The 23,169-nt window shown below is 55.5% G+C and overlaps 1 protein-coding gene across 3 annotated transcripts in view; it reads left to right on the forward strand.

Annotated features, from left to right (window-relative positions):
* The first annotated feature begins 1,206 nt into the window (after positions 1-1,206).
* Positions 1,207-23,169, forward strand: part of PADI4 (peptidyl arginine deiminase 4) — a 28,269-nt gene continuing 6,306 nt past the window's right edge. The window contains exons 1-11 of one of the 3 annotated variants that reach the window (XM_086364228.1): positions 1,207-1,411; positions 4,378-4,558; positions 6,741-6,807; positions 8,319-8,386; positions 10,193-10,307; positions 11,683-11,808; positions 13,518-13,696; positions 13,813-13,916; positions 14,823-14,934; positions 17,040-17,147; positions 22,971-23,125. In XM_086364228.1, the coding sequence (XP_086220354.1) occupies positions 1,320-1,411; positions 4,378-4,558; positions 6,741-6,807; positions 8,319-8,386; positions 10,193-10,307; positions 11,683-11,808; positions 13,518-13,696; positions 13,813-13,916; positions 14,823-14,934; positions 17,040-17,147; positions 22,971-23,125 (1,307 nt within the window). In that variant the 5' untranslated portion in view covers positions 1,207-1,319. Of the gene's footprint in view, positions 1,412-4,377; positions 4,559-6,740; positions 6,808-7,697; positions 7,881-8,318; positions 8,387-10,192; positions 10,308-11,682; positions 11,809-13,517; positions 13,697-13,812; positions 13,917-14,822; positions 14,935-15,132; positions 15,409-17,039; positions 17,148-22,970; positions 23,126-23,169 lie in introns of those variants that run through there. The other 2 variants (XM_086364244.1, XM_086364234.1) reach the window with 2 other exon arrangements.

Consider the following 23,169-nt stretch of genomic DNA (forward strand, 5'->3'; position numbering starts at 1 on the left):
AGCTCGACCCAACGCTCTGTAATGACCGACACGGGCATAGACTCTAAAAAGGAGTGGGAACGTGTATGTGCGTAAGCGATCCACCTCGCTGTACAGCAGAAACTAGACACCGTTGCAGATCCGTATGTTTCAGCGAGGACTCTGCTGACTCCAGATCCCCGAGCACGCCTGCTCTGGGCATCGGCTGTGGGACCCATCCCCCCATCCCCTCACCTGCTCGGGCAGGCGGTGAATGCTGCGTCCAGAGCAGGATGCCTTTGGTTCATGCCCCGGCTCCGCCACTTTCCAGCCATGAAATCGCTTCATGACTCAGTTTCTTCCTCTGGAAAATGGGGATGATAATGGTGCCGACCTCAGAGAGCCTCTGTGAGGATGAAATGAGGGAATTAACCCACCTCAGAGGCTTGCCTTAGTGAGTTTTTCCACGCCAAGGCCAGAGAAAGATGCCCCACACACCCAGGAGAAAACCCAGGAGACAGCCATCACGGGAGTGACCCAGCCTGGGGTGACTTGTCCCAAACCTGGTTAGACTTTTATTTTAAATCCCTTTTATTTTATTGTTTATTTTAATCGGAGTGTAATTGGTTTACAAAGTTGTGTTAGTGTCTGCGGTACAGCGAAGGGCATCCGCCACACACACACCCCTCTCCCTCCGGAGCTCTTCCTGCTTGCCCCTGGTCCCACGCCCAGGCCATCGCGGGGCACCGAGCCGAGCTCCCTGCTGCGAGCAGCGGCTTCCACTAGCCGTCTGCTTTACACACGGCCGTGTGTGTGTCAGTCCTACCCTCTCAACTCGTCCCCCTACGCCCCTTCCCCGCTGCGTCCACAAGTCGGTCCCCTAAGCCTGGGTCTCTATTCCTGCCCTGAAAACAGGTTCATCAGTCTCATTTTCCAGATTCCGTATCCGTGCGTTCATACACGGTGTTTGTCTTTCCTGGCTCCTCTTTGAAGGTGTAGCCCAGTCTGTGCCTCAGCCTCGCCTTCTCCTCTCTGATACCCTGTCTGGATGGGCCCAGGTGTCCACAGCTACAGGGGGGGATGGGGCAGGGGATGAGTCCTCAGACCGGCACTCCCCCTCACAGGCTTCCGAAGCCCTCAGCTCTTGCCAGGACGCTGACCGAGCCGGCCTGCCACCAGTCCTGGCGTCAGTGCCAAATCGGGTCCCGGGCCTGGGGGCAGCTCCAGGACAGAGGAGGGGCCGAGAAGGAGGGGCTGAGCCACAGACCGCAGGCGCTGACTCATGGCCTCCACCGGGCGCTGGGCAGATAAAGGAAGCAGCCCCAGGGCCTCCTGCAGCCGCAGGGACGCACCAGCCAGCGATGGCCTGGGGCACGGTGGTGCACGTGGCCCCAGGGCAGCCCACCCAGGCCGTGTGTGTGCTGGGCACCGAGACGCAGCTGGATGTCTACAGGTGAGCGGGGGACGTTCTGGGGCCGCGGGCAGCCCTGGGGCTGTGGATGAACGGCTTCTGCTGCCACACAAGCGGGTTGGCGCAAGCTTCGGCCACTGCGGGCAGAAGCCGGAGAGCCAACAGCCGAGTGGCCCTGGGATTCTCCTGGACCTGAGGCAGCGGTTCATCGCCACAGATGAGCGGGGCTTCCCCAGGGCCTCACCGCAAAGGAAATCTAGTAGGGCAAGCTGGACCACATCCTTTCATGCCTGAGGCCGTGAAGCGCAGGGAGGGTCTGTGACTTGCCTAAGGTCGCAGAGTGCGTGGATCCTGGGAACGAGTCTGGCCTCCGGGTCTCACGGCCCCGGCCTGGTTCCCCTTGTGCTGTGCTGCCCTGCGCTGCTCAGTCAAGCCTCCCTCCGTGGGTGGGTAAGAGCACGGTGTGATGAGACAGGTTCTGGCATGGAGCGGCGGAGGCGGAGGCCTGGCCCTGCTATTGGTTAGCTGAGATGCCCTGGGCGCCTGAGCCTCAGTTTCTTCATCTGTGAAATGGGGATTATACCCACTTTGTAGGGTGCTTGCAGGATCAAGTGTGAAAAACTTGAAAATGTTTGTTGAGTACTTAGTACGGTGCTGGACCTGCCCCGGTGGTTGTTCTCTCGTTCATTCCTTCCTTCGACAAATGCTAATTGAGCCCCTATTGTATCCAAGCCCCTGCCAGGCTCTAGCTGAACAGGGTGGTCTAAGCTGCTCGTGGTGGGCATGGCTGGGTTGTTGCCGTTGTCGGGGGGCGCAGTGCCAGCCTCCAGCTTCCACCACCGCAGGTGGGCACCTGTGCTCCTTGAGTGTCGCCTGACTCCTGAAGGGGGGCAGCAGAACTGCAGGGAGTGTCTGGGCCTCCCGGGGACACGGAGGCTGGCAGGGGGCTGAGAGGGTGAGGACTGAGGGGAGAAGAGGCCCGCCGTCATCCAGGCCACCCTGCGCCGGGGAAGTGTGTCCATCGGGGAGGCCTCGAGCCCGGGTTCAGCCCCGCTGGCTCACACGGTCACGGCGACCCTCGCGGTACGCTTGGCACACACAGCTTGGCACACACAGCTTGGCACACACACTCGCGGCACGCTCGGCACGCGCAGCTCAGTCAGCCCCCGTGAGGCGGGCAGCGCCGTCCCCAGTTCACGGAAGAGGAAACTTGTTTTTTCCATTTACCTTTCAGTCGTCCATTTTTTTCTATGTTGACTTTTTCTCTGTACTTGCCTTTTTGAAGGAAATTTTCCTGTTCTCTTGAAAAATTATTGCATTTTCTCCATGTATGGAAATTTATTTATTTTTCTATTCTTTTGGAGAATACCTTTACATTTTAATAATAGAATCTTTAAAGTGAAAGTTGCTCAGTCGTCCGACCCTTTGCCGCTCCGTGGCCTGTACCCCACCAGGCTCCTCTGCCCATGGGGTTCTCCAGGCAAGAGTACTAGAGTGGTTTGCCATGCCCTCCTCCAGGGGCTCTTCCTGACTCAGGGGTGAAACCTGGGTCTCCCACATTGCAAGCAGATTCTTTACCACCTGAGCCACCAGGAATTAAACACTATCTTAATCCTCTCTTCAATCAAGCACCTCAGAATACTTTAACTGTCAATACCCCTCCCAATTTACATTCTGCCTTTTTTTTTCTTAATCTCACAATTTTGATATTTTTATAAACTTTTAAAATACAGACAATACTCTTTAGATTAACCAAAGTATTTACCATTTTATTTGCTCACCATTCTTCCTTGCATCCAGATGCTTCTAACATTAGATATCTTCTTCTTAAGGTATGCATTGGTTTTAAATTAAAATGCCAGTTCTTCTTCATCTGAAAACATTTTTATTAAAATATAACTTTATGTACACAAATAAAAGTTAATGGTTATTTTTTCAAGATACTTTGAAGATGTTACTTAACTGTCTTCTGGATTTCATTACTGTTGTTGAGAAGTCTACTTTCAATCTAATTATTATTCCTTTATAGGTGACCAGACTTTTCTTCTCTCTGGAAACCTTCAAGATCTGTTTGTCTTTGGTATTCTCAACCACAGTGAGGTGTGTGTCTGTGGGTGTACACGTGTGTGTGTACACATAGAGAAGGGGAATTATTGACAACTTCTGTTATTCTCCATATCTCAGCAACGCATCAAAGAGTACATTCTAAGAATTTCCCTGGTGATCCAGTGGTTAAGAATCAGCCTTGCAATGCAGGGGACGCAAGTTCAATCCCTGGTCTGGAAACTAAAGTCCCATATGCTGAGCCTACTGAGGCCGAGTGCCGCAACTAAGACCCAAAGCAGCCAAATAAAGAAATTGAATAAATTTTTAAACAAGACTGTACTCTACCCACAGTCCAGTGTTTTGCTAGAGTACTAAGCTGCCACCACTCCAGAAGCAGAAGCTTGTGTGATTCTTCACGTGTGCACACCCCTATGCGTGCACGTCTGTGTGCAAACCTCTGGGTGTGCACCCCACTCTCCACACATACCCGTGCATGTGCCTTGGTGTGTCCCTTCCCAGTTCAAGAATCAGTCCTCCGGGTCAGGGGATTTCCTTTCTGCTCCTCACTGTCTCCTGCGGGCGTGCGTGCGTGCTAAGTCGCTCAGCCGTGTCCGACTCTCTGTGACCCCGTGCTGTAGCCCGCCAGGCTCCTCTGTCCATGGGATTCTCCAGGCAGGATCACTGGAGTGGGTTGCCACGCCCTCCTCCAGGGCATCTTTCCAACCCAGGGATCGACCTCGTGTCTCTTATGTCTCCTGCGTTGGCAGGCAGGTTCTTTACCACTGCACCACCGGGGAAGCCCGCTGCCTCCTGAAAACCTCCTTATTACCACCGGTCAGGGTCAGTGTGGCTGCCTTGTGGTTTCCGCACTGGTGGGAAAGGAGGAGCCCTGGGGCCAGCCACAGTGGGCCGGGCCCCACCTCACCATGTCCATCTGTCCTCCCCATCTGTCTCCTCCACAGCTCTGCCCCCAAGGGCTACACGTCCTTCAGCATCACCGCCTCCCCAGGAGTGGTTGTGAAGGTCGCCCACAGGCCTCCAGCCAAGAAGAGTCCCACAGGCTCGTCCCAGTGGCACCTGGAGCCCGGACTGGACGTGAGCCTGAAGCTGAGAGCGGCCAGCGAGAGCACAGGGGACCAGCAGGTGAGGGCAGCACGGGGCTGGGAGGCGGGGCAGCCACCAGGTCCCGACAGACCTGCCCCTCGGCCTGTCCGGAGTCAGCAGGTCCGACAAGCCCGCCCCTCGGCCCCTCCGGGGTCAGCAGGTCCGACAGGCCCGCCCCTCGGCCCGTCCGGGGTCAGCAGGTCCGACAGGTCCTAACAAGACAGAACCTCCTTGTCTTTGGCAGAGCTCATGACAGCTTGTTCCAGCCGTAGCATACTCACACTGAGATGATGTCGGGGGCTTACGGAGGTCAGGGTTTTGACTAAATTTATTCACCCAGCAAATGCTTAATAATCGCCTTCTCTGTGCCGGGCACCGTCAGACCCTGAAGATTCTAATGAAGAAGAAGGTGAGATCGCAGCCCGCGTGGCGCTTGCGGCCTGTGGGCGAGCATCAGACAAGACAAACGACTGGAAACGGTGGTGCGGCTGGGAAGCGCTCAGCCCGGCAGCCCCGGGACACTGATCCTTGCCCTTGTATTTAGCTTCTTCAGCTGCTGTAACACAGGACCACAATTTTAAAGCAACAGAAACATATTCTCTCACGTTTCTGGAGGACGGAAGTCTGAAACCAGGGTGTCAGCAGGACCGTGTTGTGTGGCATCAGTTCTTTGAGGAGAATCAGTTCTTTGCCTCTTCCAGCGGCTGCTGGCTGTCGGCAGCCCTGGACTGATGGCCACGTGGCTCCAGGCTCTGCCCCGGGGCCCGTACCTCCTCCTCAGTCTCTCTCGGCCTCCTTCTTAGCAGGACACTTGTCACTGGACTTAAGGCCTGTCTGGATAACCCAGGATGATCACAAGGTCCTTAATTACATCCGCAAACATTTTTTTTCCCCCAAATGGGGTCACATTCACAGGATCCAGGGATTAGGATGTGGACATATCTTTTGGGGAATCACCGTTTAACCCGCTGTACTCACATTGACTATAGATAGATAATCAGGGCCCTCCAGAGGGTCTCACACACAGATCTGGGCCAATAACCACTTGTTCCCAGCAGGGGAGGCCAAGCAGTCTCTCCGCGGGGGCAGAGAGTTATTTCCTGTTGTAGGAACAGACCTTGGGCATCAAAGCTGGTCAGTGAGTGAGTACTCAGGGAAAGCTTCCTGGAAGAAGCGGCAAGCTGAAGGGTGCTCTGCACGACCTATTTGAGAGGGGTAAAGAGGAGCTAGAGCTCAGCACAGAGGGTGTGGCCCGAGTGCGCACTCTGGATAAGAGAGGGTGAGATGTGTGTCGGGGAAGCTGAAAAAGGCTTGTATGGAAAGAAAGGAGCAGGGAGAGAGGGAGCCGGTGTCAGAGGGTTGGCATCCGGGACCTCTTTCTCTTGGGGAAACAGGAAGCCAACGGGAACCTTTCATGCAGGAGCAGCGAGACCATAAATGTACATTAGAAAGAGCCACTGGCTGCAGTGAGTGCGTCGATTAGATCTAGGCAGGGCGACCGGTCAGGAGGTGGACGCCATGGTCTAGACGCAAGGTGATGGAAGCTGCGTTTCTCTGGGTGCCCGCCATCTACAGGGCAGGTCCAGATGCCTCAGTGTGGCCCGCGGGAGCTCCGCTTCCTCTGGGGGCATCGCTTGGGTTTTGCCCTGGGGAACTCCCTTCCGCCCTCTTGCTTGGAAGCTTGGTTCCTGATGCTCAGCCAGGCAGGGCCCATCGGATGGGTTCTCCCTGGACTTGGAGCCTTGGGAGACAGGGGTTGGTGTCTCTTGACCTCAACAGCACCTGCCCTGAAGAGGCCAGCCCCGCTCAAAGCCCCTGCTCCCTGATCCCTGAGGGCTGGGGCCCAGCCTTTCCCAGTCTGCTTCCTCAGGCCTCCTCCCTGCCCCTGCTGGCCAGCGTTCCCTGCGGCTGTCACCCCAGCATCCCTCTCATGCCTCTCCCATCACACCCCCAACTGCTGGACTCCTGCGGTCCCTCCCGGACCCCCCGACACCAGGCAGGCAGACTGGGCCCTGGCCAGGCTCCCGAAGGACCCCCTTCTACGCATCACGGTCACCTGAGTGTGTTGCTGCCCCTCCAGCCCACGCGCTGGGGTGTTCCCCATGGGCTGGGGGCCCGTCCCTGTCTCCTTGGCACCCCGCTCTGAGCCGGCATGCAGCAGGCCGCGTGGAGCGTGTTGAATGGCTAAGGACGCCATTCATGGCTCGCTCCTGTTCCGCAGGTTCAGATTTCATACCATGGACCCGCGCCCACCCCGGCTGAAGCCCTGCTCTACCTCACTGGGGTCGGTAAGTGATGCCCAGCAGCTCAGAGCTCAGCCCCCTGCCCTCCACACACCCCACGCAGGAGAGACTACACCCCGACGCTTACTTGAGACCAAGTGGAGAAAAGAAAAATTCTAGACAGCCATACATCTGGTAGTTCATAAACATTCCTTCCCCAGTCAGTGAACCACAAATACAGCTGGAGATGAGGCATTTGCAGGGAGATTCAATTACATCTCAGTATTTTATTTCTCAGTTTAGGAATTGGCATGTGGATTTTCGACATATGAGTCTCTATACCTTTTTGAAACCTCAAATATTTATGAGAAAAATAGATGATGATACTGTCTTATACAATAATACAGACCAGTTTCCCCAAATGATTTACATCCCACCTTCACCATTTTTGCCGTATCAGTGATCTATATTTGAATATATTTGAATATTTGAAGAAATATTCTTCTTCAAATAAAGTATGTTTGAACTTGCCTTCATATAGGGCAGTAATATCAAATACCAGCATTATTTAAATGTACATTAAATATATGAACAGCATGTGAAGGTTTTATTCATTTATTTATTTCATAATAAATGTCATTTATTTCATTAATAAATATGAATATAAATAAATTTCATTCATTATTTCACTAAAACACATTTTAATAATTTTATTATTGTTATTTAGCACTTACTCTATGCTGGACAGAGTGCCAAGACTTTACATTTAAACCTTACAAAAATCCAATGAAATTGCCACTATTATTATCTGATTTTACAGGTGAAGAAACTGAGGTACAAGAGCTAAAGAGACTTGGCTAAGACCACACCGCTGGTTAGCCAGGGAGCCAGGACGTTCTGGCCACCGAGTGCCGTGCGCTCTGGCCCAGCACTGACACACGGCTGTGTGTGTGTTTACAAGGTCATCCAGGCCAGTCTCATTCTGTGACCTCATAAGGTCGCCGCACGGTTATCACTGGAATGGCCGTGTTGCCGAGTGCTCTGATGAGGGGAGCATGTGCTTTCTCCCCCGAGCCGTGTGGACAGAGGAGCTATGCCTGAGGCTGTGCTTTCCCAGGGTGCACAGAACGGAGAGTCGGGTGGGACACAAGCAGCCACTGCGCCCCCTCTGCAAGCTCACGGGGCCTGAAGTTGTGGCCAGAGGCTCCTGTGAGGGGCAGGTGTCCTTGCAGGAGCTTTGCCTCACACTCCCGTTGGGGTGGCTGGGAACGCGTTCTGAAGCCCTGGGGTGGGGGGCGCACGGGTCTGGTTGGCATCCAGGTTGTGGCATGGCCTCCCACCCAAGGAGGACGCCTGTGGTCAGGAGCCCCTGCACTTCTGTCTGAATTGCAGCCAGACTTCTTCTTGGGGGACATGGGGAGTCTTACACCCTGTGTCTCCTCTGAAGGGGAGGCAAAAAAGCCTTCGCGCAGGTAAGTCTCCTGGGGAAAGGACTGTCCGTCTGGGGCCAGACTAAGTGCCCCACCCTTGGGCTGGTATCCTCACCAACCCTCTCCTCTTATTTTCTGGGATTTCAGAAATCTCCCTGAGTGCAGACATCAGCCGCACTGGCAAAATGAAGCCCACGGGAAGCGTGAAGGACAAGGTATGCACAGCTTGACCTTGGCTGGGCCCTGAATGGCCTCCGGACTCTGCTGGGCTCGCCTCACACGCCCCCTGGTGGTGATGGATGAACAGCAGTGTGCTTCATATATCCGTGTTAATAGGCCAAGAAACACAAGTTCAGAAAGAAAAAGAAAATTTAAATCTCCAATACCATTATTGCTTTGGTTTATATAGGCCCCATCGAGTCTGCAAAACTAGATTTTCATGATGGCACATTCAGAGAACGTGTCATCCCACAAACTGAAAACTAGATTCATGCACAGCAGAGAAAATTTGCAGGCAGGTCAGGACCCTGGCCCAAAAATCTAGGCTGTGGAGAATTCCCTGATGGCCCAGTAGTTAGGACTCCACGCTTCCACTGCAGGGGTCCTAGGTTCAATCCCCGGCTGGAGAATTAAGATCCCACACGTGGGACTTCCCAGTAATAATGAATCCACCCGCCAACTCAGGAGACATGAGAGATGCGGGTTCAATCCCTGGGTTAGGAAGATCCCCTGCAGGAGGGCATGGCATTCTTGCCATGGAGAATCCCACGGACAGAGGAGCCTGGCGGGCTGCAGTCCACGGGGTCACAGAGTCGGACACGACTGAGCGAGGGAACAGCAACAACGTGCCTCGTAGCCAAAAAATATCCCCTGTGCTAGAGTTTAGCGACTGGCGGGCAAGGTTCACAGGGGGTGGATAACAGAAAACAGAGGCGGTGGATGGCGGAGGGAAGGGGGCGGGTGGGGCAGGGAGTCTATGCTGCAGAAACGTAGTGTGCTGGGCTACACAGGTGATGAGTTGCCTTAAACCTCAGGGGAAACCCCAAAGCGGCCTGCACATTTTTATGCTGATCTGGACTTTAATTAACTAATTAATTTTTTTGGCCACGCTGCGCAGCTTGCAAGGTCTTTGTTCCCCTGCCCCAGGCAGGGAAAATGCCAAGACCTTTTCACTGGACGTCAGGGCGACCCCACACGCTGGTGTGCTCTTAAGGACAACAGGGCCCGTCAAACATTAAGGTCCCCTGTGGGACCGGTCAGCAGTGAAGGGAAGAATTGCAGCTCTGGGGGTGGAACCCGTCCTTCTGTCTTTCCCAAATTGCAGTCATCGCCCGGGGCAGAACGCTCTGCTACAAGCAGAAGAGTCGTCACTGTTTAGAGTCTTGATGGGAGGGGTGCTCCATTTGCTTTCATCTTCACAGAGATAGCAACCAGCTGCGAAGGATAGTGCCCACACTTTGATGAAAGAGTTAAGAGTTCTCATAAGAGGAACTATTTAGATCTGAATCTTGACACAAACGTTTAGCTCAGCTTGGTTTGCCAATTCAACAGTTTTTAAAAGCTGTGGAAATCAATTTTACTGTCTTGGGCGCCTATCTTCATTTTTAAAATTTTTTTTAAAGATTTTTTTTTTTTAATCTGGACCTTTTTAAAGTCTTTACTGAGTGTGTTACAGTATTGCTTCTGTTTCACGTTTTGACCTCTTTGGCCACGAGGCATGTGGGGTTTTAGCCCCTCCTTGAGGGATCAAACCCACACCCCTGGCACCGGAAGGCGAAGTCTTAACCACTGAACCACCAGGGCAGTCCCTTGGGTTCCTTTTCTAAAATGGATGAACTGAATTTGCTTATGGCTTTGGAGGGAGGCAAAAATCCACTCTCGGGACCAAAATACTACCTGATGTGGGAGCAAGATGTGTAAACACGCAAGCCTGCAAGGTGCTGGCCAAGGTGGCGGGCTTCCCCAAGAGCGGGAGGGCAGACACGTGTTCCTAAGCGTGCTCGTCTCTGCTGGGTCCACAGAGGGCCTGGACCTGGGGCCCCCGAGGGCAGGGCGCCATCCTGCTGGTGAACTGTGACAGAGACAACCCCGACTCTTCCGCCGTGGACTACAAGGATGAGCAGCTTGACAGCCACGGTAAAGACCCCCAAGATCTAGTGGAAACAGGGCTTTTGTCTGTTTGTAAAGGCTTTCATCCTGAGCCTGGCAACAGCGCTCAGAAATCAGGCTTATTGGAAGCATGCTCTTGTTAGCACACGGGTTACGTAGGTGAAGGAATAGACAAGGGTCCTGAGAGGGCAAGTGACCCGCCCAAGCTCACACAGCAGCCAGGGGAGGGTTGGGGGCAATGTCGAGTGTCCCAGCGCCTCCTCCAGGGCCCAGGTTCCATCCCTAGCCTGTTGCCTAATCCAAACTTCTGCTCTCAGGTCAAGTCTGGGGCCCCAAATAATTTAAAATAAAAGCCTGACTAGAGCCCCAAACTCAGGTCAGAGCGGCCCTGAGCCCCGGCCAGACTGGGCACTGCTCCAACCAGCTCAGAATTATTAACTCAATTGATCCTTCAGAAGTATGCATGGTTCTCATCCCACTTTACAGATGGGAAAGCCGAGGCACAGGAAATTAAGCAATTTGCTCCGGGTCACAGAGCCAGTAGTGTGTGGCTCAGGATTTGAGCCCGGGCATCCTGGCACCAGGGCAGGTCTAGGAGCCCTGCTGGCACACCTCCGAGTGGGGGCCAGGATGGGAGATGCTCGGCTCAGCTGCACTGGAGGAGGGCGCCCAGGGAGTGAGGTAAGGGCAGCCGCGACTGCCTTCCTGCGGGACTTGCTGGAATGGCCTAGATGGATGCGGTTTGAAGTTGCATGCAGTCGGTGTGTCCTGATGCCAGGGAGCGCGTCTCCATGGCGCCTGGCACGCACGTGCCTGTATGGACCCTCCCAGGGTGAGGCGCTGTAATACGGACTTTGGGCCTGTGACTGCACCCTTTCCGCGAGGGCTCTGTGCTTAGCCCTGTGTGCTGACAAGGAAGCAGAGGCGTGGAGCGAGGAAGCGACTCCCCAAGCTCACACAGACCCAGGGCTCACGCCCCGCCCACTCCAGCGCCCTTAACCACGCGACTCTTGTCCGGCTCTGCTTTCCCCACGTCTTTGTCAGCCACCACTCAGGCCGGTTCATCTCCCGCGGGCCCCGGGGAGAAACTTCTCCACTCATTCAGTCCACAATTACTGAGCATCTGCCTTGCGCTCGGCCTTGGTCTGGATGCTTCTCAGAGCTGGGAACAAAGCAACAAGCAAGACAGATGTGGTTTCTGCCTCACCAAGCCAACGTCCTAAGCTCATCCTGGTGGGAGAGGGCGTGTCCAAACCCTGATTCGCTTTAATTCTAAAGTGAAAACTGTCACTTAAAAACTGGAAAGAGCGTAAAGAAAATAAAGCCAGGTGACGAGACGAAGGGTGGTCTTGGGGGGAGGGTGGCCTCAGGGGCTGTCTCAGGCCTCGCCTTCTCTTTGCAGACCTGGAGGACCTGTCCCTGGTGACCCTGAGCACCAGGACCCCCGGGGACTTTTTCAGCAAGCACCAGCTGGTGCTCCACGTGGCCAAAGCTGAGATGGACAAAGTCCGGGTGTTTCAAGACAACGGTGAGTCGTCTCCGGCTGTCATCTCAGTGTCGCCTTCCGCCCCCGCCAAAGGGACTCAGCCTCTCCACACCCTGCTCGGGGGGAAACTCCCGAGCACCTCCCCCGTGCCAGGGTCTAAGAATCGAGGAAGCAGCAGGGAGCGAGCTGGAGGGCCTCTCTGAACGGATGGGCACAGAAAGGGGGCAGACAAGACGCAGGCAACAGACGAGATCTGGTGCTGGGCGAATGCAGAGAAGGGCCCGCCCTCCCTCCCAAGCACTGCCGAAGCTGATCTTGTGTGTCCGGCTCCTCTCTCTCACACACATGCGCAAACTCTTGCAGGAGCTGTTTTGTTCTTGTTTCTTAAAGCAATTGGGTTTTTGTTTGTTTTCCTTTTTTTTTTTGGCCACATCATGTGGCATGCTAAGGCCCTAGTTCCCCAACCAGGAACTGAACCTCCTCCCGCTGCGGTGGAAGTGCGGCGTCTTACCCAAGGGGCTGCCGAAGAAGTTCCCACAGGGGTTGTTGAATCCAAGCCGACTGCACATAATAACTGTGACATGTAACCATGTGTTCAACAGTCTGCTCATCAGAAGCATCAGTAGCTTCTCAGTGGCTCAGGAGCCCCCGCCACCCCGTGCTAGGTTGGCTCTAGGCGCAGGGAACAGAGCAAAGAACTTAGCAAAGTCTCTGCCCTCGGTGGGATGGGGGTGATGATATGTGAAAAATCGTTGTCTGCAGCCTCAGAAGGCGCTAAATGCTGCACAGAGGGATGCAGCAGGGGAGGGGGAGGGCGGTCGGGGAGACCCCCCAGAAGGTTGCTGAGCACTGGGAGATGGAGGAACATCAGGCACTCTGGGGCAGGGGGGACTGCGGGTGCAAAGGCCCTGAGGTGGGATGTGCCCGCGGGCTCGAGGATGCAGGGAGGCCAGTGTGCTGAGCACCAGACAAGGTTTACAAGGGTGAACAGGGTAGAGAAGAGAGGCCAGAGGGGAGGGGCCGGTCTCAGAGGCAGGGAATGACTGTGGCTTCTCGTCTGTACGGGGTGGGGGCCTATGAGGGCTGTGCCGAGGACCAGCCCGACCTGACTTACTTCCATTCAGACCGCAGGGATTAGACTGACATTGTTTTGGCCACAAACCAACTCCTTGCCTCTGTGGAGGTATCACCTCCTCCAGGAAGCCCTCCCTGACCTTCCAGCACTTACTGCTGTCTGTGATTTTGACTGTCTTTTCCTCTCCCTGCTGCGGCCGTAGTGGGAAAGAACCCGCCTGCCGATGCAGGAGACATAAGAGACATGGGTTCGATCCCTGGATCGGGAAGATCCCCTGGAGGCGGGCACGGCAGCCCACTCCAGTATTCTTGCCTGGAAAATCTCATGGACTGAGAAGCCTGGTGGGCGAGGGTCCATAGGGCCACAAAGAGTCAGACACGACTGGAGTGACTTATCCAGTAGACCGTGGGCTCCCTGGGGCCAAGGACAAAGGCTGTCTCCCTGATCCTTCGGGGTCAGCTGCGAGCAGGTGAAAGGCAGGGAGTGGACGAGAGAGAGCGGACTATCACGTACGCTGGGCTTTCTGTAGCACTGGGGGGACGCAGCCGCCCCCATCGCGCCGGTCCTGGGCCTCCATCCGGTGATGTCGCGGCTGAGGCTCAGCCCTCTCCCCCTGAGGAGGGGCTCGGGCTCCTCAGAGACAGGGACGCAGCGCTGACCCCCTGCTCGCTCCCAGGGGGCCGGCAGCCCTCCCGGTACAGCGCGGTCCTGGGGCCAGAGCGCCCGTCTCACCTGCTGGAGCTCCCTGGCGGCCAGCGCAGCACACACTTCTACGTGGAGGGCCTGGCCTTCCCCGACGCCAGCTTCCCGGGGCTCGTTTCCCTCCACCTCTCCCTGCTGGACGTGTCCAACCCGGTAGGCCTGGGGAGCAGGGGGCGGCTGGGCTTGCAGGCCCCGGCCCAGCTGGGGAGGGGCTCCCCGCATGCCTGGCTGCTCTCACAGCCCCTCTCTCGCCCTCCCCCCTCCCACAGGAGCTCCCCCAAAGCCTGCTTTTCCAGGACAGCGTGGTCTTCCGTGTGGCCCCCTGGATCATGACCCCCAACACCCAGCCCCCGAAGGAGGTGTACGTGTGCAGGTGAGGGGCCCTGGAGGGCTGAGGCGGGGCCCAGACACACACACACCCCCCCAGGGAGAACCTGGAGCAGGACCCCGGAGTGCTTCGTGCCCGGCGGTGTGGATGGGGGCAGGGGTGCTCCCGCTGCAGCCGGCTGAGGGCGGGGGCTTGGTTGGAGCCGTAAGCGGGCAGGGAACATCGTGGGCACTGTTTCCCTGTCACTCTCTGGCCCAAGGCATGCTGAGGGTGGCTTTAGCGCCTGGGGGACTTTGGACTTCACCAGACCCAGAAGATGAGAGCTCTGGTCCTCCGGGTGAGGCCTCGGGGCTCCCACGAGGGCGGCCCTGCACGCGGAACTCCGGACACTCATTTCAAACGCCCGTTCCTGACCAACCTCTGAGCTCGCGTTCCCCACCCTGGGGCAGGACACACGGCGGGGGGGCCCCGGGCGTCCATCCCGCGGTCAGGGAGCCCCTGATAACCACACAGGGCCTCGGGGGCCTTCCCCCTTCCCCCCGGCCTCTTCCTGTCGCTTGGGGGCAGGAGGGTTGCGAGTGTAACCTGGTGGTCAGGATGCAACCTGGAAGCCAGCAAGGCCTGGACCTGAATGCATGTGGCATGACCTTGACTCTCACCTCCGCGCTCTGCCTTCTGCTCGCTGGAAGGTTGCCCGCTGGTCCCCCCCGGGTTGTCAGCAGAGTTCAGGGAGGCAGCGTGCTGAGAGCAGGCAGACAGGGCAAGCGGGGGTCTCCATCGGGCTCCAGGGGTCTCGAAGCACGCACCGCGGGGGTCCCGTCCTGTGTCCTGGCCTCAGCTCCTGCGCCTGCTCCACCCTGAGTCCAGCCGGCCTCCTCAGAGCCCAGCCAAGGCCGCTGGGTGCGGAATCAGGGGCACCGAGGACCTTTTCTTTCTTCCTGATCGTTCTAGGGTATTTGAAAACGAGGACTTCCTGAAATCACTGACCGCGCTGGCCAAGAAAGCCAATTGCAAGCTGACCGTCTGTGCACAGGAGGAGAGCGTGGACGACCGGTGGATGCAGGTGTGTGCCCTCGGGGCAGGCGGGCTGGGCACTCGGAAGGCACGCCCCGAGGGTCAAAGGACACGGGGCCCGGCTTCACGGGCTTGGCCCCGCACCCTGCTGGCCACCCTTCCTCCCCCTGGGGAGGAGTTAAGAGCATCCTAGGGTCCCCGCAGACGGGGAAGGCTCAGGAAAGTGACCCTACTGACATTTAAACAGCCTGCTAGCTGTGTCACTGAGATGACCTCCTTCCTGCTTGAAAACTCTCAGACGACCTCAGGAAACTGAACAAATGCTGCGAAGCTCGGGGGCTGGGGCTCAATCAGCCGGTCCAGCGGCCTGCCTCCAGGCCAGGCCACGGCCCTGCTCCAGCGTCTTCCGAGGCACCCGTCTCCCCCTCTCGGCTACCTCCCGATCCAGTGGCCCCACGTCTGCCACCCTCAATCAGCACTCCTTTCTAACCCCCAAATGTGGCCTCCTCTGGTGACTCAGACAGTAAAGAATCTGACTGCAATGCAGAAGACCCGGGTTGGATCCCTGGGTCAGGAGGATCCCTGGGTCAGGAAGATCCCCTGGAGAAGGAAATGACAACCCACTCCAGTATTCTTGCCTGGAGAATCCCATGGACAGAGGAGCCTGACGGGCTACAGTCCACGGGGTCGAGCGCAAAGAGTCAGACGCGACACACACACAACCCCCAAATAATGCCCTCTCTTCCTCTCCTATCATTCTACCTGTGTTAGATCAAGCAGATGAAATGGCTGAAACGTCACCATTCTTTATCTCAGAGAATGGCAGTTTGAACCCCCAAGATGGTCCAGCCTAATAGTGTTTTATGGCCAACGTCACGCCTGCCGGCTGGAATACAAACCAGGTGTGCCCCGATCCGACCTGCACCCTCCCAGCTCTGTCCCAGGGGCTCAGCTGGGGCCTTACTCACCCTCTTTTGGGACAGGATTACCTCTGCCCTCCAGGCTCCAACTCAGAAGCACTTTTTATTATTATTATTATCCATTTGTGGCTTCCCTGTGGCCCAGTTGGTAAAGAATCCACCTGCAATGTGCAAGATCTGGGTTCAATCCCTGGGTTGGAAAAATCCCTTGGAGAAGGGAAAGGCTACCCACTCCAGCGTTCTGGCCTGGAGAATCCCATGGACTGTATAGTCCACGGGGTCGCAGAGTCGGACATGACTGAGCAGCTCTCACTTCACTCTCATCGTTCATTTGTATTAGAGAATCAGTGCTTCACAGTGCTGTGTTAGTTTCTGCTCTGCAGCAAAGTGAGTCAGCTATACACATACACGTGCTGGGCTGCGCTTAGTCCCTCAGTCGTGTCTGACCCTTTCCGACCCCGTGGACTGTGGCCCGCCAGGCTCCTCTGTCCATGGGATTCTCCAGGCAAGGATACTAGAGTGGGTTGCCATCCCCTCCTCCAGGGGATCTTCCTGACCCAGGAATCAAACCCAGGTCTCCCACATTGCAAGCGGATTCTTTACCACTGGAGCCACCAGGGAAGCCCAAGAACACTGGAGTGGGTAGCCCATCCCTTCTCCAGGGGATCTTCCCGACCCGGAAATAGAACCGGGGTCTCCTGCAGGGCAGGCGGGTCCTTTACCAGCTGAGCCACAGGGACGGCCACACATACACGTCTATCCACGCTTCCTTAGATTCTCTCCCCATTTGGGTCATCATGGAGCGCGGGGTAGAGTCCCCTGCACCACCCTAGAACCTCTTTAAGAAGTCTCCCCTGCGCCATCCCGGCTGCGTTGGGAGTCCCCCTCTGTGTTCCCGCGGACGCCTCCCCTCCCCCCCCCTCCTAGTTCTGGGTGCTGAACGCCCAGCTCTTGGGTTGCCCCTCAAGCTCAGGGCCCGTGGTTGGTACACCATGGGTCCTTGGCACCCATCAGGAGCAAGAGTGAAGGGCACCCAGGTTGATTCCGCTGCACGTGGATTCAAGTACAGGACAGTAAGCTCTGCTTTCCCAGAGCCCCTCTTCTGGGGTTGAATAACCCAGTGCATTTGCCCTTGACCCCACGGGGAGAGAGAGCAGATGGTTCTCCAGCCCCCGGCCCTGCCCCGGGCGACGGGAGCAGGCGTGACAGCCTCCCTGCCCCTGTCCCCGAGCAGGATGAGATGGAGATCGGCTACACCCAAGCCCCGCACAGGACGCTGCCCGTGGTCTTCGACTCCCCGAGGAACAGAGGCCTGAAGGACTTCCCCATCAAGTGCATGCTGGTACGTGCCGCGCGGGCTGGGCGCAGGGTGAACGCCCGGCTCCCGCCTCCTTCCTGGCTCCCATCCCCGACCCCGCACTGAGCGGCCGCCCGTGCCTAGAGCCGCAGGAGCCCAGCGGCCATTGCACGGGTGGAGGGGCAGTTTTATTAAATTATCCATCTTATCTGTCGTTATCTTTGTTTTTAAGTTTGTATTTCTCTGTGTGTGTGCATGCTCAGCCGTGTCCAACTCTTTGCAACCCCCTTGACTGTAGCCCTCCAGGCTCCTCCGTCCATGGGATTCTCCAGGCCAGAACACTGGAGTGGGTCGCCGTTTCCTCCTCCAGGGGATCTTCCCGACCCAGGGATTGAACCCAAGTCTCCTGCATTGGCAGGCGGGTTCTTTACTGCTGAGCCACCAGGGAAGCCCTTTTTAAAGTTACTATGTTATTTTAATTTTCTTTTTCAGCCGCATGGCTTGACTTGCAGGATCTTAGTTCCCTGACCAGGGATCAAGCCTGCACTCCGTGTGTTGCAAGTGCGGAGTCTCAGCCACTGAATCTTCAGAAAGGCTCTGGCTGGGATATTTTTGTTATGTGATGAGATCTGGGTTTGCCTTTCCCAAAGCCCTTTCTGGCTATGAGCTCGAGCCTCCCTCAAGAAACCCTGCTGAGCATTAGGTGGGGTGCGGGCACCGTTGTTCCGCTGCAGATGCTCTTGGGACCTCCCTGGTGTCCGGCGGTTAGGACTCTGCACCTCCACTGAACGGGGCCCAGGTTCAGTCCCCGGCCAGGGAACTAAGGTCCCTCATGCCTTGTGGTGTAGCCAAAAGAAAAAAAGATGCTCTTCTGCAAGGTGGGGGTAGGGCCCGGACCAGAAGCTTCCTCAGCATCCAGCTGGAGGCTCTGTCTTCTGGGTGGGAGTGTGACTTTCAGGGGCTCCCCTTGGGACACGCAGGGTGTTCAGGACCAGAGTGGGCATTTCCTCAGTGTGACTTTATCAGCCAAGGTCTCTACATGTGTTTACGGGGTCAGGTGAGGGCGACAAATTATTGAGTCATGCTTGACTAACTGGGTAGCTTCCTGCAAACTCAGCACAGAATAATAAAAATGATAACAACTATAATAATGGTTACATCTGGGGGCTCACGTCCTGGGGCAGTCACAGTGCTGAGTGCCTACATGAGCTCATTTAATTTGTCTGACAACCTCTAATAGTAGGTGCTATTACTAGGCCCATTTTATAGATGAAGAAACTCAGGCTCAAAAGGTGAAGCGGCTTTCTCGAGGTCACACAAAAAGACAGCTAAGTTGGAACGCAAAGCAGGCCGTGAGCACCCTGCCCCTGCTTTGTCAGAGAGACCCCAGGCCTGTGCTCTGAGCCCTGACAGCCCCTGACCTCAGGCACCCAGAGAAGACGAAGGAAAGACCGCAGGGTAAACGCTGTGCTGCGGTGAACGGCTTTCCAAGGAGCCTCTGTTCCTGAAGGGAAAGGGGGTGACCTGGCCCACGCAGGAGGCTTTGAAAGGAAACCTGAGTTTAACTCACTGGCTCTCCCGTGCTGCGTGCTGCCGACGCAGGGATTTAGTTGGGGTCATGACGTCTCTGCCATTTGGTTCAGTTCAGTCGCTCAGTCGTGTCTGACTCTTTACATCCCCAGGGACTGCACCACACCTGGCTTCCCTGTCCCTCACCAACTCCCAGAGTTTGCTCAAACTCATGTCCATCGAGTCGGTGATGCCATCCAACCATCTCATCCTCTGTCGTCCCCTTCTCTTCCTGCCTTCAATCTTTCCCAGCATCAGAGTCTTTTCAAATGAGTCAGTTCTTCACATCAGGTGGCCAAAGTATTGGAATTTCAGCTTCAGCATCAGTCCTTCCAATGAATACTCAGGACTGATTTCCTTTAGGATGTACTGGTTGGATCTCTATGCAGCCAAAGGGACTCTCAAGAGTCTTCTCCAACACCATAGTTCAAAAGCATCAATTCTTCAGCGCTCAGCTTTCTTTATAGTCCAACTCTCACATCCATACATGACCACAGGAAAAACCATAGCTTTGACTAGACAGAACTTTGTTGGCAAAGTAATGTCTCTGCTTTTTAATATGCTATCTAGGTTGGTCATAGCTTTTCTTCCAAGGAGCAAGTGTCTTTTAATTTCATGGCTGCAGTCACCATCTGTGGTGATTTTGAAGCCCAGAAAAATAAAGTCTGTCACTATTCCCACTATTTCCCCATCTATTTACCATGAAGTGATGGGACCGGATGCCATGATCTTCGTTTTCTGAATGTTGAGCTTTAAGCCAACTTTTTCACTCTCTTTCACTTTCATCAAGAGGCTCTTTAGTTCTTCTTCACTTTCTGCCATAAGGGTGGTGTCATCTGCATAACTGAGGTTATTGATATTTCTCCCAGAAATCTTGATTCCAGCTTGTGCTTCATCCAGCCCAGCATTTCTCATGATGTACTCTGCACAGAAGTTAAATAAGCAGGGTGACAATATACAGCCTTGATGTACTCCTTTTCCGATTTGGAGCCAGTCTGTTTTTCCATGTCTAGTTCTAACTGTTGCTTCTTTACCTGCATACAGATTTCTCAGAAGGCAGGTAAGGTGGCCTGATATTCCCATCTCTTTAAGAATTTTCCACAGTTTCTTATGATCCACACAGTCAAAGGCTTTAGCATAGTCAATAAAGCAAAAGAAGATGTTTTTCTGGAAGTCTCTTGCTTTTTTGATGATCCAACAGATGTTGGCGAATTGATCTCTGGTTCCTCTGGCTTTTTTAAATCCAGCTTCAACATCTGGAAGTTCACGGTTCATGTACTGTTGAAGCCTGGCTTGGAGAATTTTGAGCATTACTTTGCTAGTGTGTGAGATGAGTACAATTGTGCGGTAGTTTGAAAATGCTTTGACATTGCCTTTCTTTGGGATTGGAATGAAAACTGACCTTCCTATAGACAGCCTCAGGTGGAGGGAGGCTGTGGTGGCCCCTTAGCCCCCCACATCAGTCAGGGGTGTTAGTCACTGTGCTTAGTCACTCAGTCGTGTCCGACTCTTTGTGACCCCATGGACTGCAGCCCACCAGGCTCCTCTGTCCATGGGGATTCTCCAGGCAAGAATACTGGAGTGGGTTGCCATGCCCTCCTCCAGGGGATCTTCCCAACCCAGGGATCAAACCCAGGTCTCCTGCATTGCAGGTAGATTCTTTACCATCTGAGCCACCAGGTCTGGGGTATCTTGATTCAAATCACTCAGGAAAAGAATTGGGGATTGGGGATAGGGGATAGGGACTTCCCTGGGCGTTCCTGGTGGCTCAGATGGTAAAGAATCCATCTGCCATGCAGGAGATGCAGGTTCGATCCCTGGGAATGGCTACCGAGTCCGGTATTTTTGCCTGGAAAATTCCACAGACAGAGGAGTCTGGCGGGCTACAGTCCATGGGGTCGCAAAGAGTCAGACCGGACTGAGTGAGTAACACTTTCACACTTACTTTTTGAGGGACTTCCGTGGTGGCTCAGTGGTTAAGAAGCCTCCTTGCAATGCAGGCGATGCGGGCTCAACGTCTTGTTGGGGAACTAAGACTCCCCCTCGCCTGATGCAGCCAAATACGTAAATAAAAATAAATTTTATAACATGAATTGGGATAAGAATCAACCTCCTCACCAGGCTACAGCCGCATCTGCTTCTCCAGCCCTGGGCCACTTCCGTGCCCCTCTCCTGGCTCCAGCCCCACTGGCCTCCTTCCTGGTCTTCACATGTGCCTGGCTTGTGCTCACCCCGGGCCTTTGCACCTGCTGTTTCTGCTGCCTGCAGTGCTCGCCCCGTTCAGGGTCTGGCTGCTCCTCCACCTTCAGGTCTCGTGGACAAGGGAGCCCAGGCACTGCCCGCTGAGCTAACTGCGGCCACAGAGACCCCGAGCGGCATCTTTTCCATGCTGACTGTTGCTTGGTTGGTGTTTGCTGTGGGGGCTTCTCCGCTGTGTACAGCCTTCCTCCAGCTGTGGGGCAGGCTTCTCACTGCAGTGGCTCCTCTTGTTTCAAGGCATAGGCTCCGGGCGCTCGGGCTTCAGTAATTGCAGCTCCCAGGTCTCGGGCACAGGCTCGGTAGTTGCGGGCACGGGCTGCGTTGTCCTGTGGCAAGTGGGACCTTCCCGGACCAGGGATTGAACCCGTGTCTCTTGGATTGCAAGGTGGACTCTTAACCACAGGACCACCAGAGGAGCTCAAGGGAGCAGTTTCGATGGCCCGGCAGGGGAGGAGGTCAGGTTGGCAAGGGTTTTAGAGAGAGAAGAAGGATTTGGAAATAATGGGTTTTAGACCTGTGGAGTCACAGACCCCCTTCAGACTACTCATCTTCCCACAAAAAATGCACCCAAGCCCACTATTTGGCATCGAGTTTCAGGGCGTCTGTGGCCCCCGTAAAGCCCCAGGGTACAAATCATCAGTCTGTAGGAAGTAGAGTTAGAGGTGGGCTTCCCTGGTGGCTCAGTTGGTAAAGAATCCATCTGCCATGCAGGAGATGCAGGTTCGATCCCTCGGATTGGCCTGCAATGCAGGAGACCCCAATTCGATTCCTGGGTCAGGAAGGTCCCCTGGAGAAGGGATAGGCTACCCACTCCAGTATTCTTGCCTGGAGAGTCCCCATGGGCAGAGGAGCCTGGTGGGCTACAGTCCATGGGGTCACAAAGAGTCAGACATGACTGAGTGACTGAGCACGCACAGAAGCAGAGGGTTAGAGGTTCAGTGGGTGGCCTGGACGATGTCCCCTCAAATGGGCCCTAACCCCCAGAAGCAGATGCCATATTACATGGCAACGGGGGCTTTGTGAATGAGATTAAGTCAGGGATCTTGCGATGGGGACTCCCCTGGGTGATCTGGGAGGACTCTATGCCATCACAAGGCTCCTCATGAAAGGGGGGAAGCAGGGTCGGGATGGGAAAAGACTTCTGATGTCAGCAACAGAGACTGGAGTGATGGGCACTGAATATGGCAGAAGAGCTGCCAGCCAGCTGACCACTAGAAGCTGAAAAAGGAAAGGAAGCGGGTTCTCTCCCAGAGCCTCCAGAAGGAGCCAGCCTGCCACCCCTTGATTTCAGTCCCGTGAGGCTGACTTCAGACCTCTGAGCTCAGAGCCGTCGGCTCACAGCGGCAGCCGGAAACCAACGCGGGGTAGGAGGGGCGCCGCCCCTGTGGTCTTCTCACGAGGACGAGGGGCCGCAGCCCCGTGGGGAGGCCTGCTGCAGCCCCAGGTCGGGACGCGCCCGTGTGGAGCAGGAGCGTCTGCTGTAGAGACAGCTCGAGTCGCAGTCTTCCTGACCATAGTTTCTGCTCCGAGGACAGAGATGGTACCTAGCAGATTCATTTTCACACCCGAGTTAAGGTTTATGATGCGGCTTCCCCAGTGCTCAGCGGTAAAGAATCCACCTGCCAACGCAGGAGACGCAGGAGACGTGGGTTTGATTCCTGGGTCAGGAAGATCCCCTGATGGAGGAAATGGAGACCCACTCCAGTATTCTTCCTTGGGAAATCCAGTGGACCGAGGAGCCTGACAGGCTATAAATCCACGGAGTCACAAAGAGTGGGACACAGCTGAGCGACTGAGCACGCACACAAGGTTTAGAGGTTTAGAAGCCGCGGGCGCCCCTCAGAGACTCACAAACCCCCTCTCTTGCCTGCGCTGACTCAGCCTTCCTTCAGAATCCCTCAGATAGTAACGGGACCTGCTCTGAACCAGTGGCCGAAGGGTTTCTTCTGAGACCAAGCTCATCTTTAAACCTGGACCCCACGCTCTCTTCCCCAAGACCCTGGGTTCTCTAACTCTTGGCCCCTGCTCCTCTCACCCCAGGGTCCAGATTTTGGCTACGTGACTCGCGGGCCCCAGACGGGCAGTGTGACTGACCTCGACTCCTTTGGGAACCTGGAAGTGAGCCCCCCCGTGACGGTCAGGGGGAAGGCGTACCCGCTGGGCAGGATTCTCATTGGAGACAGCGGTTACCCCAGGTAAGGAGAGGTGGGGGGAGGGGGCGGCGGACTCAGGAGTGCAG

The sequence above is a fragment of the Bos grunniens genome, chromosome 2 (assembly GCF_055505025.1).
Source record: "Bos grunniens cultivar Pamir isolate PY7600 chromosome 2, Bosgru_T2T1.0, whole genome shotgun sequence".
Classification (NCBI taxonomy): Eukaryota; Metazoa; Chordata; class Mammalia; order Artiodactyla; family Bovidae; genus Bos; species Bos grunniens.